The sequence below is a fragment of the Numida meleagris genome, unplaced genomic scaffold (assembly GCF_002078875.1).
Source record: "Numida meleagris isolate 19003 breed g44 Domestic line unplaced genomic scaffold, NumMel1.0 unplaced_Scaffold180, whole genome shotgun sequence".
Classification (NCBI taxonomy): Eukaryota; Metazoa; Chordata; class Aves; order Galliformes; family Numididae; genus Numida; species Numida meleagris.
In genome coordinates this window covers 925,709-939,270 of record NW_018363597.1, presented here as the reverse complement: position 1 = coordinate 939,270, position 13,562 = coordinate 925,709, and the positions used below count along the sequence as shown (strand labels likewise).

Sequence of the window (13,562 nt, the reverse complement as noted above, 5' to 3'; positions counted from 1 at the left end):
AGGATATCACAAATAAAGGACAGTGTAATGTACTCTGGTTACGAGAAAAGGTCGAACAGACTGCTAATGTAACAGCACGATGGCTACTGGATGGATGGGTCAGGTTGGATGGGCTCTGAGCAACCTGATCTAGCTGTAGGTGTCCCTATTCAGTGCAGGGGAGTTGGACTGGATGACCTTTAAGGTTCCCTTCCAACTCCAACAATTCCGTGATTCTACAGCCCACATCTACCCCATCTACTGGAGCACTTCCGTTGCTAAAGAGCACTATTTCCCTTTCTTCAAGTGCAAGCAATGGCTGAAAGATGGATGTTTGTTGTCTCACCTCATGACAGCACACACATCCCCAGTCAGGTTCCTCCTGCAGGCAGTGCTGGTCAGGTACTCCTGGGGGTTCAGGCGGTAGGTGTCGATCATGAAGTTGCGGTAAGCCAGGTATCTGCAAGACAATTGGTGGAGAGCTCATATTATACAGTGATGCCTAACAAAGTTTATAGCGTGTTTTAGGATTCATCTTCTCCAAACAACTTTATTCCTGACAAGCAAACACCTCCAGTAAATTCTTATTGAAGAAACGATATTAAAAGTAATGTGCAAGCAGAATTTCTACTGTATATCCTGAATATGATCCATCTCCTCCAGATGATTCCCTCTGGATCTTCTCTGTAATTGGATTAGCAGCACAATCAGTGACCAAAATCAGCAGAAGCCTAGAACAAGGTGTGTCAGGAGGCACACGGCAGGACAGCTCCTTGATACATCTGCTCTTCCAGCACTGATGTTATGAAGAGGAAAGCAAGCACCTACTGTTACACCTTTCCTGCTGCTCTGCTGCAAAGAGCAGGGATATACAAGGAGTCACATCTTCACTGCATCTAGGTTCCAAGTTTCCAAAGGATAGATGTGACATCCTTGGTGGAAACAAGCCCAGTACAGGTCATCCTTCTTGCCCTCACTCCAAAGCACTCTGTGACTACAATCACAGCTTGGCCATTGAGCGAGTGCTTGGTCAACAGACTGCAGAAAAAATGGCAAGGTCCGGTCTTAACACGGAAAAAGGAGAAATAGCCCAACTTGGGCCCTGGGAGACCAGAAAGAAAAAAGGGAAAAGAAAAACAGAAATTGTAAACCGGATGGAACACTGCTGTTTCTATACGGTGACCTTTTATATATAAAAATATCAGCAGGGAAAGGTTAGAGAACAAAAGGAGGACAAAGCCTCTGAACAGCAGAGGATGAGAGCCCAGAGCCCAGCACAGCACCGAGCTGGGGACAGCTGAAGCAGGAGCTGCCCCCACACTTCAGTGCAGTCCGAGTGAGCAAGCTGTGGGGTTCAGCCCATTCCTGCCCAGAAAACGTTGCTGAGCCTTTTTCAATGTGTTTCTGGAACGTACTAGTGCTTCCTCATACAAGCTGCTCAGAGTAAGAACTACCACGTTACTTGCTAGCTCTGTTCCTTAGATTGAACAAAACCAAATCTGCCAACGAACGCAGGCAGGATCCTATGCAAAGACCTGGTCAAAACAGCCTACTATAAAGAGATTTCTGCCTTTTGTTAAAAATTCAAGATGGAGATGCATCATATGGAGTGTAAATCACGCAGAGAAGGAACATCAACGTGTTTCCCATGCAAGACATAAGCAGACAGATGCTGCAAATACCTGTTCTTGCCAAAACACATCTTCACTTCTGTACAGCTTATATATGGGACTTGCAGGAACAACGCTCCGGGACCAGGTGTTGGACTTTGTGCTGAACATTGGTGCAGTAAGCAAGAAACAAAAGGGAGCTTCTTCCATGGGAGGATATTCAGGAACACTCCTGAATGCTCCTGCAGAGATCTGGGGTGCCACCTACTTTAAGAAATGCACCTCCCCGAGCTCTTGGCTGCAGAAACAAGCTCAGTATAGCGAAGGTCACATCACTACGTGGAGAAAGGAGCCTGAGACAGAAATATCCCCAACATTTATCCTGAAGGGAGACTGTTTTCTACAGTGACATGAGCCATTAGCTGTGACTTGTTATCAGCAAGAAAGACGAAGTCAACTTGTATTTAGCTAAAATCCCTTTTCGGACAGAAACGTGCCCCAGGCCCCACTGTCACAAGGATGAACCTGCGTGGGCTCCTCAAACACAGCTCTTTGTTTGGCCTGAGAACCAAGCTGCAGGCCAGACATTTCCATTCAGAAGGAGGTTTATTTTATTAAAAGCAAAGCACAAAGCCAAGATCACATGCTGCTCCTGCAACCCCTAAATAGCAAGAAGATAATTTAGGGACCGGGAGCAGGGGAGTCCCTCCTCTGGCTCACTTGCACAGACAGAACCAGCAGTAGCTCTGAAATGTGATGTTTTGTTGTCAACTGAGCAAGGAAGCACGAGATTCCACATGATGACCGTACCAGAGGCAAAGCCACATTTCTGGATCCAGCTACTGCCCTGTAACCAGGTTGAGGGGGAAATGATTGTTCACATGTGTCCTCAAGTGCTCTCCAGACAAGTCAGCAGGCCAACAGGAACGGGCAGTCAGCAAGACTCCTTGGGCAGTGGGGTCTCAAACTAGCACCCGTTAATGTGGCAGTTGATGTCACCAACCAAGACTTGTGCAAGGCCTTTGACACGGTCCCACACCACATCCTTATCTTGGAGAAATATGGGTTTGAAGGCTGGGCTATTCGGTGGATAGGAAACTGGTGGGATGGTCACTGCCAGAGGGCTGTTGTCAATGGCTCTATGTCCAAGTGGAGGTGGTGACAAGCGATGTTCCCCAGCGGTCTCCTCAACATCTTCATGAATGACACACTGCGATGGAGTGCACTCTCAGCAGTTTGCAGATGACACCGAGCTGAGTGGTGTGACTGACACAACAGAAGGAAGAGATGGCATCCAGGGGGACCGGGACACGCTTGAGAAGTGGATCCACCTGAACCTCATGAGGTTCAACGAGGCCCAGCGCATGGTGCTGCACTTGGGTTGAGGCAATCTCAAGTATGTGTACAGAGTGGGAGAAGAACTCACTGAGAGCAGTGTTGCAGAGAAGGACTTGGGGGTTGTGGTGGTACAAAGCTGCACAGGAGCCAGCAGTGTGTGCTCACAGCCCAGAAGGGCAACAGTGTCCTGGGCTGCATCAGCAGAGGGGTGGCAGTGGGGCAGGGAGGGGATTGTTCCCCTCTGCTCTGCCCTCACGATGTCCCATCTAGAGAATTGTGTCCAGATCTGTTTGCAGCTACTGGAACATTATCTAATAACTATCCAAACCTGTAATTGGAAACAAGACTCATCATCCTTGAGAAATGCTTTCACAATGCCACCTGTTTGCAGCCTTAAACGTGAAGCACTAAAAAAACCTAAAAGAAAAATACACCAACTCGTAGAACTTGCAGAGCAGAGTTAGTGCCAAACACATTTTGGAATTGCTGTGATGCAGCTACAGTTGCCTCTGCATCTCAGATACGTGGAGAAGTTGCAAGCTTCTACCTCCAGGTTAGATCAGCAGCTTCACGAGACATCACTCACATCTGAGCAGAGACTGAGCTCCAAGAAAACTACAGGCAGCCTGCCTGCATTACCTGCTGCAGGAGCAACGCAGGGAGGGATTACCACCATCATCTGCACTAAGAAAAAACAGAGAAAAAAGCGAGTCTGGAGAACTCTGCACACGTTAAAAGAACATACTGAGAAGATTCCTCAAATATTTCATCTAGCAGCTCATGAGAAAACTGCTTTAAGTCCCCAAACGCTGCTTTGCAGCAAGACCAAGAGCTGACACCAAGATGAAGTGGCCACAACGAACCCGGTTCCTCCGTCCAAGTCATCAAGCACAGAATGGAGTTCATATCTGATTTTCATGGTGAACTCTCAGGTTTTGGGATTACAGCTTTCAGAAAAAGCACAGTGCTCAAGAGCCTGATGATGCAGACCGTCTTCCTTTAATCAATCGCCTTCGGGGATCGCTCTGAATAACTGAGTTTGCTGTTAGAACAAAATGCTCAGGGAAGGCGAGATGTGCTGTTACCAGGGCTCAGAACGAGGGTGCAGCACGTAGCCAAGCCAAGCACTTGATGCAAAAACCCTGGCTTAGCTCGTTACATCGCCAAGCCACAGCGGAGGAGAATCATTCCACGTGTGGACAGACCAAGTGCATCCAGCTGGCCTCGTGTTGTTTTGATTCTGCTTTGCAGCAGCTTCTCTGAAGCTGGTTCAACGACTGTGCTTACCTGTTCCTCATTCAAAACTGTGTAAGTCCTGTGCAGATCCCAGATCCCATAGGGAGATGAGACAGATTCAGATGAAATTAGATTCAACCAAGAGAACTCCACGGAGATGTAAGTGGCGTGTTAAGAACTACAAAGTCACGAGAGGGCTTGGAAGAGCTACGCAAACAAGTGTTTCCTTTTAGCCATGCTCAGCTCCAGCTCTCTGATTTTAATTGGACTGCCCAATATTCACATTCCAGCCCTCACCTGCTTTCAGAATTACCCATCAACTGCTCGGGGAACCATGAAATCAGCACAGATACTGTGGAAAATTCGGTTCGTTTTTCCTGGCTAACTGCTATTAAATGTTGCCTGCATATTTCAAGTTTTGCTTCTGCTGCAGTGACACAGACGCGATGCAGCTACAAGCAGCAGTGTCCCAGGTGCTCCTTCCTTCTTTCATGCACCCACAGTCAGTGTCTGCTAAGCAGATGCAACTGAAGGCTTAAGGACGTGGAGAACTCCATTCACACCATGCTCACATTCACACCGTACTCACATTTCAGGAGTCTTGGACTTGTTCTTTCCGTTGAAGAATTCTGGAAGAGCGCGGCGCTCGATCACATGAATGCTGTAACGAGAACACCCAGTTCAGATGTCAAGCCCTAACTCATGGCACAGGGAACTCCACACACCTTCCAGTGGCTACTGAGAGCACGCTCCCTGCAAGGGCTTCTTTTGGAAACGCGAGTATTCCGGCGGGAGCCTGAAATTTAATATTTCCATCGAATAAGCAAAGCTGTATGAAAAGGGCATCGCAGCATGTAGTCACCGATTTGAAGCAGAACTACCTACCCGGCGCTGCCCTGAAGCAGCCCCAGAGGGAAGGCAGCGAGCAGCAGCCCCATTCACCTGCATTCCCACACCCTGCCCTCCAGCTGAGGTCCCTTCCTGCCCCCCAGCCTCCTTACTGTCAGCGTTCACCCAGCTACTGGTGCATCCAAGGAACCAAGCTCCTGTGGCACGCACTCAGAAGATGGGATTGCAAGTAAGTGCTCTGAGCCCGGCTCCCACACCGACCTGCAGCCATCACTGCTCCTTACGAGTCAGGGAGGAGAATGAGCGGCGGCAAGAGAGCTGCTAACACCTCCAAGAGGAAAATACAATCCTAACTGGGAACGTTGGGAGCAATTGAACGCTTTTGTTCTCACCTTCCCCGAATAAAAGATAGGATTGGTTTGTTTTTAGCAGAAATAAGGAAGTTTGCCCATGAAGGGTCACCACGCCAGCAGATAATTAACGAGGACATTTGTGCAACCCTTGGTACCTGTGACATAGGAGGGTTTTGACAACAAAGCAAAATTACAATGTGACCAAGCACCCAGACCATATGGACCTCGATTGTACCACCTTTCTTTTAAGAAAACTCCATGAGGGATATAGGATTTAATCCACCTAGCACTGAAGGAGGAGGGAGCTTTGTCATTCAAAAGGTTTCCATTCTATAAAGTGTCAGAAATGGAGAAATGATTTCTATTAAAATGATGAGTAACTGATGGAATGCCACACACTTCATCCAGGTTAACATCTGTAGAACTACAGTGGTCCTTTAAAAACAGCTCCTTCTAAAGGAAGCACACATGACTATTATTAAAACAAATGCCCTTCCCTTGCATCTTTTCAGTTTTCAGCCAGACATGCAACTGTCCTTGGGTGCCGACACCGCTCATTCTGCCATCCATTCAGAAAACACAGCTCCAAGAGCAAGATTCACCAACCAACTGCCCAGGTTTCGCAGCACAGAAGTCATTTAGCTCTTGCAACGAAGCCACCCAAAGCAGAGCAGATGATACTGAAACCGAACTGAGCATCAAATAAACCGCATCTGCTCGCTACGCTTTTAATGTTAACAGTGAAGGCCGTGGAGCAGCAGTTTGTAACGTGCTTCAGGAGAAGCAGGTTAGAATCATTCTTCCATTTGTTCAACCCAGAAGCGGCGCTCGCAGCGTGGGAGGGCTGCAGCAGTCTGTGCACACATCGACGTGAGCCAAGCGCGTCCTCCTGGCACGGCGGCAGCGGCCACAGCTGAGCTCTGTGCTCTGGATGGAAGAAGTGCTCAGGGACAGAAATACACCAGCCTCGCAGCCATGCTGTTATTTCAGCCTCCAACCTGAATCAGCTTCACGTGCAGGAGGTCCTTTCTGCTTTGGACAACCACAAACCAAAGCCCTTTTCGCATCACCCCGCTGCCTCCTGACGGAGATGTTTGAAGGTCCCCTGTCACAAGGCCAGTACAGCTGCACCTGAGCCGAGGAGAAGTTCATTCTGTTTCTTTGGAACTTCTGGGTCAGTCCTGTAGCTTCATGAGCTGATGCAGCTCTCGGGAGCACCGCTACAGCTCCTGCTGCTGCTACTAACACAGCCCTGGGAAGCATTAACCAGCCACCCCCCGGGCACCTGTACAGTGACAGGACAGGCATCCCAAAGGAAGCAGAGACCACACAGACATACCCACCTTCATCCCTGGGAACCCTCACTTAGCTCCAGCTGCAGAGCTGCTTCTCCCGACCTACAGCAGGCCCCGTAGTCACAAAGGGAGTTACCCATTCACAAAGTGAGTTCATGGAGCCTTTCACCCTGCGCTACAGCAGAGCCACACCTCAAGCTTTTTTGCTCAGAAAGCAACTGGAGCACCTGGAAGTTCACGCCGCGTGTTCCTTGGCTTTTCTGCTTCCAGGACCACCTCCGAGTGGGAGAGAGCAAGGGGCCGAGGAAAAGGATGGCTCTACTCATGAGGATTTAGGTCAGCTCAAGCTACGAGTGCACACACGGACTAAGCGACAGGTCCAAGGTAACAAAGTCTGGGTCAGTCTCCAGCTCTGGCAATCTTTGTGCTTACGGTACAGATCTCATCCTAAGTCGCCACTGCAAAAAGTTATCCACCAAAAGCACCAGCTTCTGGTTGTGAGAATGGTTGTATCAAATCCCACAAACCTATTCCTCCAAAAACAATCCCAAAATGAAACAAGTGTCCTCCCTGTACAACCCAGGGCTTATCCCCCAAGTCAAGATCCAAAGCAAAAGAAAAAGCCCCCAGCTTTCAGAAGTAGGCATCAACACAGATCACGCCAATAGTAAGGAAGGGATCATCTTCCTGGGAAAAATCAGTGTAAAACAAAAAATGCTGAGGTGGTAGACTGAAAATCTACGCTGTCCAAAATTCCCTTCCTCACCATCAATCCCTGGGAATTGCCAGAAGTCAGCTGAGGAAGATTTACAGGTGGAAAAGATGAGCCCACGTGTGTGAAGCAGACCCAAAAAGAAGTCATTTCTTTCAGCATGGCTTACAAAAAAAAAAACAACCACCGAAACTCTAAATCCCCAGTTCCCAATCACTTCCTTACCAGTTGTAGTCAAACCAAGATGCATAGCTGGGAATGATGATGTGGTTGGTTTGTTCCGTGACGTTATCTTCACCTGGATCGATGGATCGACTCTGGTCGCCTTTGTTAGGATCTTCATCCTCCTGTGTCAGGGAAGGAACACATTGGTGAGGAGGCTGCAGGCAGCAAGACACCGGACAGCCCTCAGGCAGCAGACAGTCCCAAACAAATGCTTTCAGTGGGGAAAGCCTCAGGGATGAGAGAAAGTGTAATCTGCACCCATAAAAGAATAAAGGAAGCGAAGAGCTGCTCAGAGCCATCGTCAGACCTCAAGAACATATTCAGCAATACTTTGCTAAGATGACTTGTGTTTCTTTCCGCTCTTTCCTCGCTCCTCAGAAGAGTATTAATGGAAATCAGAGTCATTATTCTCATTATTTCTCTGGCTGACGCTCGGAGGGTACAGAGAGACAGTTTTGCAGACACCAAATTATGACCACTGACATTTGTGCTCGGATAAACTCACGCTGCTCAACCTAAAGGCTGGTCTTCAATACTTCTCCCTTGTGAAGAAGAGATATCAAGCTGAAATTTCAACAGTGCCATGAAAACCCAGGCACAGAATATAGATATGCTGTGTTAGACACAGAAGATGGACAAACCTTTCATAGCAGACATTAGACTAGTAGATCCCAGCAGCTAAAACACGGAGGGCAGAGGTTTCTCTGGAAGACTGATGCTAATGAAGTCAGCAGGAGAGGTTTTAACCAGGGGACATAACACGGGCAGTGGCCACATGGATTAGCAGGCTGAAGAGACCATTCCCCTCCCATCAGAAACCTGAGGCTGCATCAGTGTGGATTCTTGGGGGCAGTGCACAGTGGCAATGTTTAAAGCTTTCACTGGCTCAAGTTTCTTGTGTATTTCTAACACAACAGTCAATCCCCTTACCTTGCCACAGGCAACTTAATTTCTAATGATTTTCTTTGCCTGAATTGCTAGGCCAGCCACATCTCAAAGAAACAAAGGGCTGTTCAAAACAGCCCAGCCCCTGAAGCAGGATTTCAAGAGTATCAACACTGCATCTTTTGGGGCAACTAAATTCCCCCACAGACAACAAGGTACCCTTCTAAAGCTATTTAATGACTTCACAATAGCTGTTTAGAGAAGAAGCCTGTCCTCTCTTCACCCACTCAACACCTTCCTCCTCTCCAAGTACACTCAGTAAACAGAAAACAGACCATGGCCAAAAAGAGCCAACCCCAAACCAACAAACCTTTAGGAGTGGACTTAAAAGCAGCGTCTCCCAACCTAACACAGAATGAACTCTTCCTCCATGAGTTCCACAGTTCTGGGATGTTCTACACCCTGGGATTAAGGAGCTGCACCTAGCAGAAGAGTGCTTCCCATACTGGAGAAGCCTGCAGTCACTCCTTGTGAGCTGGTTTCCCTAGCACAAAACACAGGGCTCACCTAAGCATGGCACTTTGGTCATCTGTCCACGTGTCTGCAGCTGGGTGCTTACACCTTGGAGCTTACACCTTGGAGTGATACCACAGCCTGAAACCTCAAAGCTTGCTTCCTACCTGAACAGCAGGTTACGTATCTAGAGTTGTCTTTTTTTTTTACCCATTTTAAAACCTGATAAAGGCATTCTGAGCCCATCTGCAAAACAGACAAGCAGACCGGATGCACCAACTGAAATTGAGTAAAACCAGAAATACATCAGCAGGGTGAGAAGTTCGATTCTCTTTGTCTGTCCCCAACTAGGGGCACAGCCAAGGGCCTGTCTGCAGGCCAGCAGTGGATGAGTGGGACACAGATGCCATCTTCTCCCGACCTGCCTGCTCAGACAGGCATCAAACCGGCCAGCTCTCACACTGCCCTGCATGCCAGCAATGCAAGCAAAGAAGCTACACAGGTGAACCCACTGAATCGACCAGGAAACACATCTAAGGTCAACATTTAGCACCAAAATCTAAAGAAAAAAAACCACAGGCTTTGAAAAATCTGCATCCGAAAGGTGTTCCTCTGAAAACACTTTACATCTGCTTCCTCCTCCTCGTTTCTAAACCCCTGGGTTTGTAAATACAAAATAACCTCAGACTGTTTGATATTTTTAATACTCCCTGCTCACCAGTGACCAATTTGATTTTTAAACATCCCTTGAAAAGCACTACAGGGTAAGCCTGCGAAGATGAAGATTTCAGTTTCCACCAAGCTCAGTATGAAATCACTGCAGTTACCTTTCCTCCAGTCGCCACTGTCTCCTCATCCTGTTCATCTGAAAGGTAAAAGCATTGGGAATTAAATGAATAAAATGCTCCTGACCACACACGTAATCCTTCCTAGCCGTGCAACTGCTTAATTGGAAAGAAGACTTCATTTGTTTCGGGAGGGAAGTGAGGAGGAAAGCAAAGCAGAGCACACATCATTAAGACAATCTCATCTTTATGCAGGCGCTCAATGGTCCCAGACAAAGGAGCACATCAGAGCAGGGATAAAGAGGAAGGATAATGAGAATTTTTCCACACTTAGGAATCCATAATTAATTACTGCCTGGTCCATTGCCCCAGATGTAGCCTTGTATAATAGGATATGGGACACTAGTTTCTACCTCTTATACCAGAGGGTAAGCAAAGCTCAGGGAACCTGCAATTCACCCTAACTCCTACTAAGAAAAAGAGATCCACCTAAGAAGAGTTCATATGTCACTTTCCAAAAAAGCAAATGCTGCCTACAAGGGAACAGACTCAACGGGAAGAGGACATTTCAACCAGAATACATAGGAAAACTGAATTAATTTGGAAAAGAGTAGAATTAGAGATTCCTTTCAAAATTGAGAGAGATAAATATTTCTTCTGTTGCCCTGCAAGCACGACTTTACTGCAAGAAGGGTGTGTGTCCCTGCATCTGTCTTACCAAGGTCTGCTACCGTTCCTCCTTTCACAGGCGTGTTTTCACTGTCTTTCTTTGGGTTCACTGCAAAACAAAGATTGCAGCTCTAATGAGCAATCATCAGACAAAATACAATTACCAAAGTCTAGCACGCTTTCGCTACCTTATCAATAAACTGTTCTGTTGGTCGGGTCTTTGCAGTTCAGAAGAGTTCATCTGGTCGGGACAGTTGGAGTACAAGAGACCATTGATTTGGTTTCTGTGTGATTTCACATTGGAACACAATGCTGCCTCTATGCAGGCAGCTCCAAGCGCTGCGCTCTTCCCACCTGCACGGCACGTAACAATTCCTCCACGCAAATCCAAACCAGATCAAGTCCAACCCCGCTACACCCAGAATAGTTTGGAGCTGAGGGCTGGCCAGGCTGAATTTTATTTCTGACCTAGCCTTACTTAACTCCTGTTGCACAAATGGACACCTCTGCTCGCACTGGGCACGTTAGCAGAGTTTCCACTAATTCCGTACGGATATCTTGGGTACTTGACATCGTAGTCCAAACATCTGACAACACATGTCTGTTTTTTTCTATACAGTTTAAGCAATTGCTTTAACAAAGAACCTAGTTTATATGTATTTTACCATTTTTGGGAAGTACCACTTCTTCTATGTTAGGTACTGGCGTGGGATCCTCCATGTCCTTTGTGAGATCTTCTTGCTCGTCCTCTTCCTTCTGCCCCCTCCTTTTCCCATATATGGTTGCTTGTCTGAAACAGATCACACACAAACCCTCAGACAGCTGCAACTGTCAGATGTGTTCATCTTGACATTATCCTTCACCAGACAGCAGGATTCAAGGGCTGGGTTAAGATTCTCTAGGCAAAACAGCACAGTAGGAAGCGGCGCTTGCAGAGCTAACAAAACCTAGTCTCTGTGTATTACTAAAATACAGTAATTTAGAAGGGCACTAGTGAGCAATTTTTGCGGCCTAATGATTCAGAAGTGCCTCTCGGTTTCAAATAAATAATGGCTTTTTGCTCTTGATTCAGGACTGCAGAACACTGCTGGCTAAATTCTGAACCCCAGCACGCTGGCAGCGTGTCCGTGAGATCCCAGGCAGCAGCGCTTCACTTCCATTCCTCCTTTCCAAGTTGCAATAAGAGCACCTGCTGCACAGACCACTGCAAGGCCTGCAGCCTCACTGAAGGACAGAGTTGGCTTTTATGGTCATTTCTACGTCCAGAGAAAAGTCCTTCTGGGAACAAAGGCAGCATCAGCCAGGCTCCTCCTCACAGAAGTTCACTCAGACTTCAAGCTTGGAAAAAAAATTAAGGATTAGTTCGTTACCTGACTTCCCTACCTCAGATGCCAGACTTCCAGCACTGCTTGCTGTTTCTTTTTTTTAAGAGCTCCACAGCAGCGCTGAAGAAGCCCTGAATTTCGAAGCGCTTTTTAAGTGCTCCTATCCACACCACACAAAACCCCATCAGCAGTAAGCTTATATTCAGTTATAATCTTGGCCCCTTTTTTTAATGATCAAACAAGCACAGAGGGGGAAAAAAAAAAAAATCAAACAACACTGATCTGTAGGCAAACTGCAATCAACGAGTGCTGCTCTGGTGAAGTGACATTTCAAAAGTTTGCTTCAGAACACGTGGCTACGTAGATTAAAATCCCCCAATTAAACGCAGTCGTTCCAGTGGCCCTCCTCCAAGTACACACGTACCATTGCTCTCACTAACTGAACTAGCTTCAGCTGTTTCAGAAGCAGCTGAGTGACTTTGCCTTAAGTTCTGCTGCCAGTGCAGCACCAAGTCCTGCTGCTGAGGAACAGCTAACATCAGGACTTGCACAGATTCTCCTCCACCTGCAGGCAATGGCACTTCTACAGAGGAGTAAAGAAATTGTAAGTACTGCACTATTAAAACCACACAAACCTACTGTAGAAATAATGATTCTACCCTGATCTAAGGTGTGAAAAGTGAGAATGGCCAGGCCTGCCCATCAGCACATCTTCCAGAACATTAGCCCCAGCTGCTGAGACACTCACCCTTTCTTCCCTGACTTTTTTCTTGACTCCACAGGAGTGGGGGGTGGAGAAGGAGAGTGCTTTCTCTTCCGTGTACTTGCTGCTGCTTTCCTGTCTCTCCTCTCTGGACTACGCACAGGCTGTAAGAGAAATGAAGGTGTAAGCTCATCCTTAGTACTACAGTTATTGAATCGCTGGAGGCTGCTCTTCCTTATTACATCTTACAGCAAAGGGGCTAAAAGCAGAACTGCAGCAAGCTCCATACTCAGCTCCACAACAATTTCCAAATGCATTATTTCACCTTGACAAATGTCTAAGTTTCTTATAGCTATCCCCTGGATACTGCAGGAGCTGCCTACGTAACTGTGCTCTTTCAGCAAGACTCAGCAGCTAACTTATGACACGTTCAATGTACTGTACCCATCAAGAAGGATTTTCCAGCAAGCAGCCTGGCCTCAAGGTTAAACAAATGTTCTCAGAGTCCTACCAAACTTCCTGCATCAGGAAGGGTACAAAATCAGGGAATTTGGATGCCTGGTTTCATTTAAAAGAAAGTACAAAGTGAGTCTCATCTCTTGCCATCCTTGGGAAGGGGTACAGAATATAGAAATAATAAAAGGGAGCAACAGTTCTGGATAAATAACACATCAGAAGAAATTCAAGCTAAGCTGTACTACCATAGATACCCAAATGTATTCAGCTTGATTGAATTTTGGTCACTTTTGGAGAGAGAAGGGGTATGAATGTGCCACCAGGTCACGCACTGAACTGAGAGCCACCTACCTCTTCATTCTTCATGGAGATTCTCTGTCGAAAACTCACTGCTTTCCTGTTCTCATCCACCTCATAATCCTCCTCATTCATCCATTCATTGAATATATCTGTGTCCAAAATCCACTTGGCATGAACCTAAAGAACAGAACAACACGAGGCACGTGAGGGACGAGCAGGTGATCTGAGACAGCCAGCACGGCCTCGCCAAGGGAAGGTCGTGCCTGACCCATCCGGTGGCCTCTATGATGGAGTGACAGCATTGGTGGATAAAGGGAAGGCAATTGATG

General features: G+C 47.1%; 2 protein-coding genes across 2 annotated transcripts in view; both read right to left on the bottom strand.

Annotated features, from left to right (window-relative positions):
- LOC110390697 (GTPase IMAP family member 8-like) overlaps positions 1–13,562 on the bottom strand; it is a 685,191-nt gene that overhangs the window by 183,196 nt on the left and 488,433 nt on the right. The gene's annotated exons all lie outside the window — the stretch shown is intronic.
- SMARCC1 (SWI/SNF related, matrix associated, actin dependent regulator of chromatin subfamily c member 1) overlaps positions 1–13,562 on the bottom strand; it is a gene marked incomplete at its 5' end in the record, with an annotated part of 72,027 nt that overhangs the window by 37,522 nt on the left and 20,943 nt on the right. The window contains 8 exons of the mRNA XM_021382111.1: positions 326–439; positions 4,753–4,824; positions 7,598–7,719; positions 9,823–9,860; positions 10,499–10,558; positions 11,115–11,239; positions 12,523–12,641; positions 13,285–13,410. Of these exons, the coding sequence (XP_021237786.1) occupies positions 326–439; positions 4,753–4,824; positions 7,598–7,719; positions 9,823–9,860; positions 10,499–10,558; positions 11,115–11,239; positions 12,523–12,641; positions 13,285–13,410 (776 nt within the window). The remainder of the gene's footprint in view (positions 1–325; positions 440–4,752; positions 4,825–7,597; positions 7,720–9,822; positions 9,861–10,498; positions 10,559–11,114; positions 11,240–12,522; positions 12,642–13,284; positions 13,411–13,562) is intronic.